The sequence below is a fragment of the Orycteropus afer genome, unplaced genomic scaffold (genome assembly GCF_000298275.1).
Source record: "Orycteropus afer afer isolate SDZICR_OR568_19922 unplaced genomic scaffold, OryAfe1.0 scaffold00049, whole genome shotgun sequence".
NCBI lineage: Eukaryota > Metazoa > Chordata > Mammalia > Tubulidentata > Orycteropodidae > Orycteropus > Orycteropus afer.
In genome coordinates, this window is record NW_006921636.1 from 12,059,539 (window position 1) to 12,065,258 (window position 5,720).

The 5,720-nt window shown below is 41.2% G+C and overlaps 1 protein-coding gene across 1 annotated transcript in view; it reads right to left on the reverse strand.

Moving 5' to 3' along the window:
- The window catches only part of STK4 (serine/threonine kinase 4), a 109,736-nt gene that overhangs the window by 69,389 nt on the left and 34,627 nt on the right, over positions 1-5,720 (reverse strand). Inside the window, exons 7-9 of the mRNA XM_007938393.2 lie at positions 5,166-5,303; positions 2,579-2,707; positions 1,761-1,947 (exon numbers count right to left, since the gene is read on the reverse strand). Of these exons, the coding sequence (XP_007936584.1) occupies positions 1,761-1,947; positions 2,579-2,707; positions 5,166-5,303 (454 nt within the window). The remainder of the gene's footprint in view (positions 1-1,760; positions 1,948-2,578; positions 2,708-5,165; positions 5,304-5,720) is intronic.

Sequence of the window (5,720 nt, forward strand, 5' to 3'; positions counted from 1 at the left end):
ACACGGGGTCACCGTGAGTCCGAGCCACGCACCCGTTCCATCACACACGGGGTCACCGTGAGTCCGAGCCACGCACCCGTTCCATCACACATGGGGTCACCGTGAGTCCGAGCCACGCACCCACCAACAACGTAACCCTGCCACCAATGATCGTAAGGTGGCAGGTAGACCGTGACAAGGAATCTCTTATATTACAGATGAATTCACCTAAGTACACTAATGGGGTGAGGAAGGAAGCAGCCGGCCCAATTAACTTTGGAAACAGTGCTTGGGCTAAATACTGAAGGCTAAAGACAAAAAGAACTAGACATAAATACCACACTCTAGCCGGTAAACTTCCTTCTCATCGGAGTACAGACTAGCAATAGTGAAAATACATCACCTGCATACTAAAACCCACTGCCACAGAGCTGATTCAGACTCACAGGGACCCTATAGGACAGAGTAGAACTGCTCCACAGGGCTTCCAAGGCTATGAATCTTTACAGAAGCAGACTGCCTCTTCTTTCTCCCATAGAGTAGCTGGTATATTCAAACCACCGACCTTCTGGTTATCAGCCAAATGCTTTAACCAAGGTATAGTGCAGAAAATGGGAGTCCTCACTATAGGGAGAGAGAAGTTACAAGTTACAAAGGAAGAAAGAGGAGAAGGCTAGAATCAACCCTATGGTACTGAATCAGGAACAAAGGTATCATAATGGACTCATGGTTTCATACATATATTCAAAAAAATGAGTCCAATATGATACTTTTGGCGCTGATTTTATATATACACATATACCAAAACTCACTGCTGTCAAGTCATTTCCAACCCATAGTGACTCCTCCTTGGGTTTCCGAGGCCTTATCTCTATGGAAGCAGGTTGCCCAATCTTCCTTCTGAGAAGTGACTGGTGGGTTTGAACCGCCAGCCTTCTGGTTAGCTGTCAAATGCCTTAGGCACTACACCACCACATATATATGTATATATATTTTACACTCTATATACATACATAAATATATATGTGTGTATATATATATATATACACGTACGTTATACAAACATATATATGTATACGTATATACACATATACTTATGCATACATGTATACATATATACGTACACACATACGCAGATGGATAGATCCAAAAATAAATACAGATGTGTGTGTATGTGTGGATTTCTCTATATCTATCTCTATTTCCTAGCTCTGTCCACTGAGAGAACCTGGAAACAATGATCTTGGTTTCTAAATACCATTCAACAAAAACGTATCAGAACTCCTTGGAAACATGGGTGAACCCAGAATTGGAGCAGGGAAAACAGAAGATGAGGTATTGAACTTCAGTCACAGGGGAAAAAAAACTAGGACAGATGAAAAGAAGCTAAGATAGGATCCCAACAGAAGAAGGGGCTTGATGCTTGATGTTTAAAACTTATCTAGTCATTTTGAAATGGCTTAAGTGTTGGTAAACCTGAGTTTGAAACACAAAGTGTCACAAAAATACACTGAAGAAATGGCTCAGAATTTCATTAGACTTTGCGAATGAATTTATACCTCAAACAATGTACGTGCTTACCTCCAGGGTCAAGGAGAAAATGGTCAATGGTTCAAAAGTAGGCCAGTGGACCCCTCTGCAGCTCTCCCAAGCCCACCAGAACCTCTGCTGGTGGCAGCATAAGAGGGGGCTCATGGCTGAGACTGCATGGACCAGGAGGACCTATCTCCTCCAACACGTACGTTTGTCTGAGAAGTTGGTGCATTTAGTCCGAGTCTTACTTTTCATAGTTCCTTCCTCTTCCTCATCCTCCGTATTGATCACCATGGTGCCCAGCTGTGATGGCAATGTGTCATCATGTTCGATCATGGTATTGGCTCCATCGCTCATGGTGCTGGCAACTCGGACAGTCCCCATGTCATCACCTACTGCTCGAACCATCGTGCCAGAATCCATTTCATCTTCCTCCTGTAAAAGACAATTTAAAATTGGGGCTAATTTGATCAAAAGATTTTGAAATTTCTGAATGACTTTTACTTATCTTGGTGCATTTATTTCTGGATTGGACACTTACTCATGAAATCGATCACAAATTACCCATGTCAGAACAGTACACCCAGCCCCAGAGGGACCTTCTCTCTCTTCCTCTCTCTCTCCCTTCCTCCCTTCTCAGTGGAGACCTACAACGTGGACCTAAGAAGCCGAGGTAAGCACGCCTGGAATCTCGGGCTTGTGAGGCAGACTCTTCTGGCAAAAGCTACATGTTTGTACGGATTGTAGATGCCCCAATAGGGTATGGAAGAACCAAGTCTCAGAGCTGAGCTTTCTCTCTCCTGAATACAAAGTTATTTGACTATATAAGACACGGGGACAAGAGAGTAAAATTTTAAAATGCCCCAGAAAGCCCTGGAAGGAGAGCAGTTACAGACGTATCATGAGGAGATCTAATGCCTCGAGCAAGCCTTGATCCAGGACAGGACACAGGCACATGAGAAAAGTTCCAGGCTGATCTACCATCTCCTACTCATCTTACCTGGCTTTGCAATCATGAAATAACAAGCACGGAAGCCCCAAACCCACAGCAATGCCTGTCACTCACTGAGTTCTCCTCATCGTCCTGGTCCACCTCCCGCTGCTGGGCCTCCTGGCGTTTCAGTTTCACGTCCATGGCTTCATTAATTAAGTCCCGCAGTATCGACACTCCTTTGGCACTCTTGACAAATGGGTGCTTAAACAAGAAAGTGGAAAACTCCTGAGACTCTCTGTATGGCATCAGTGCTTTGTATGGCATCAGTGCCAAAACAGTGTCTGGCACACAGACACCTAAATATCTGTTGAATCAATTAATTTCATTCTTCCCTTTATTCTTCGGACAACAGCAAAAGCACGCTCACCGTAGAACTCTGAATAGAAGCACACTCAAGCTCTGCTCATTGTTTTACTGCCTGGCTGACATGACTATTTCATTTCTCGGTGCCAAATCTCGAGATCTCAGCAGGGTTTCACCACCCCCTAGAGGACGCTGTGTGAATGTGTGGGTGCTTGTTACAGCTGTCCCAAGGCTTGGAGAGCACATGCGGCACAGAAGGGGAGGCAGCTACACCTGCAATCCTGCAACGTGTGGGACAATTCACACGAGATAACTAACTGGGTCACATTCTGCACAGCTTCCAAATGTCTCAGAGTGTATGCATGCTGTAGTAAATGAACCAAACGGTTTCTTCAAGAGAGATGCAAAAAGCCCAGTAACTTGGGAAGTCATTTTGGATTGGAGTGAGATTTAAATGGAATGAAAGACATTGGTTAGAAATAACAGACTAAGTCATTCATTCCATTTATTCTTTCTATTCAGTGTATGAGAGCATTTCCAACTACATAGTTAGGCAGAAAAGAAAAATTTAATGCACAAGGGCATTTACTGCAGAAAATACTAAACCTGATCACAAATATAAAACAGAATTGGACCCAAACATTACTCTATCAGGCAGGACACTGGAAACGTAAGGTTATCACTGAATTTCATTTATAAAAAACATCTTAAAATTTTTAATATTAATACCATCTTACATGTTTATTGTCATTATTGGTAGTACAATGACTAAAAAAAAAACTATGCTATCAAAGTTGCATGTGGAAATTCCCTTTGAGGTTGGTTGCCTGCTGTTTTCCAACTTATTCTGATCTTCTCTACAGTGTTTCTCTTTGTGGTCAACCTTCTATTCCCCATCATCTGTTAAAGGGGTCAGTCCCCATGGCTTTTGTAAGTACTTCAAAGACAGAAAGTATGTCTCAAAATTTGCTAGGATTTCCAAAGAGATGTATCTTCCATTAAACCTCATCACTACCCCATGCAGGCAGGGTAAGAACTGGGGATGACACTCAGAAATAAGATGCAGCCCGTTTGCAAGAATATCTCACTTCTTGTTCTCTTCACTTCAATAATTTGTAAGATCATTTCCCTCTTACTCTCATATACAAAAGAGTTTGGTCAATTATTAGTGATGTCAGTTTTTATTCTAGGGTCCACCCAAACCTCCTTCATTTTCCTGTATTTCTTGAATGGAATGGTTGCTGATCTTCTTACTGCTCTTAAATCTAAAGTCATTCATGATGCTAGGTATCTAACTACTTCATTATGTCTTCACATTGAGTCACATTGGAGCATTTCCAATGTATTATTATATGTATTATTATAAAGTATTGTCTTTATATTTCTCCTTTGTATCACAGGTATGATATTATGTGGAATTTTTAAAATTATAAGCATAATAGGTTTTATTATCTATGGGTTTCACGCTAGAAGAGTAACGGTGTTAAAATATATATATATTGATTATAAAAAGGAGGCATTGGGTCTGATATGGTTGAAAATCACTGGCCTTGCATAATAATAATAGTAGCTATTTGTTAAGTCTACACCATACTATCTGTAATACATTTAAAACACTATTCAAAGTTATGTGTATTATAGTCCTTTATACCCATTTTATAGATAAAAAACTAATATACAAAGAGGTGAAGTTACCTGTCCAAGATCAGAAAACCTGACAATAAATAGGGAACCAAAATTCAAATCTGACTCTAGAATCCAAGCTCCTATCCACTAAGTATACTGCCAGGCAAATCCAATGCATTACTCCAGGCCCAGGTGCAGAAACTACCTCCTCAGGAAAGCATGCCTACTGCCTCAATCCAAGAGTGGTCTCCCCTTGTCCTCAGCTACAACAGCACCTATCACTTATCTCAACTCTTTTTTGGAGTTAGGTAGACTTGATGGCACTCCTGTGTTGGAGTCAGAAAGACCTAGGCTCTAATCTTGGTTCTGATGTTTACCAGCTGAGAGACTCTAAGAGCTAACCTCCCATTTCTTCACCTGTAGGACTGAAATAATACCAATTCCTTATACAGCTTATTTGATGATTAAACAGCATAACATATTCACAGCAACTGCACACAGTAGGTGCTCACTAAATGTCAATTCCCTTTCTTGAATCCCACACACTCTTGTATTTTCTTGCAATGGTTTCTTGTTCAATAACTTAACATTCCTTTCAACGTCTTTTTGATGCAATTTAATTCCAACCTACAAAATGCAAATATATTATACATCTTTGCTATCTCTAAGTAGTTGGCTTAATAGTGTCTTTCCATCACATGGAGAGAGGCAGCGTGTCGAGGGATCATACCTGCAGGAGCTGAGTGGCTGTGGCTCTCTGATCAGGGCTCTTTACAAGACACTGCTTCACAAAATCCATGAAGTGATCTGACCACAGTTCTGGCTTTCGGAATGTGGGAGGAGGATTTGTAGGAATCATGAAGATTGCCTGGTTTAAAAAAAAAGAAAAGATTCTGTAACATTAAAGGGCTGCTCTATTAACAATGTGACTGGGATTACACATGATGCTTGGTAAAATGATATTCTTCTTATCCACAGAGAAGCCAATCCAAATTCTAACAAAAGTCAGAGTGTTTCAAAATAGGACGTTGGACAACTGGAGAACCTGGTATCTCTCTCTTTCTCTCTCTCCCTTTATAGTTTGACCCACTCCCTCAGGTGGTCTTGTCCCCTAAACCTCACAATCTCATGCATTTCTTATTTCTTTACTTTTCATTTCACTTTCCATACAGTTCACATACACTTTGTTTCATGACATTGACTACAATTTACCCCAATGCAACAGCTTCCCTCCCACTTCCTCCCCATAGTTACCTCTTCCCTGTGTCCATCCCTCCATGCACTC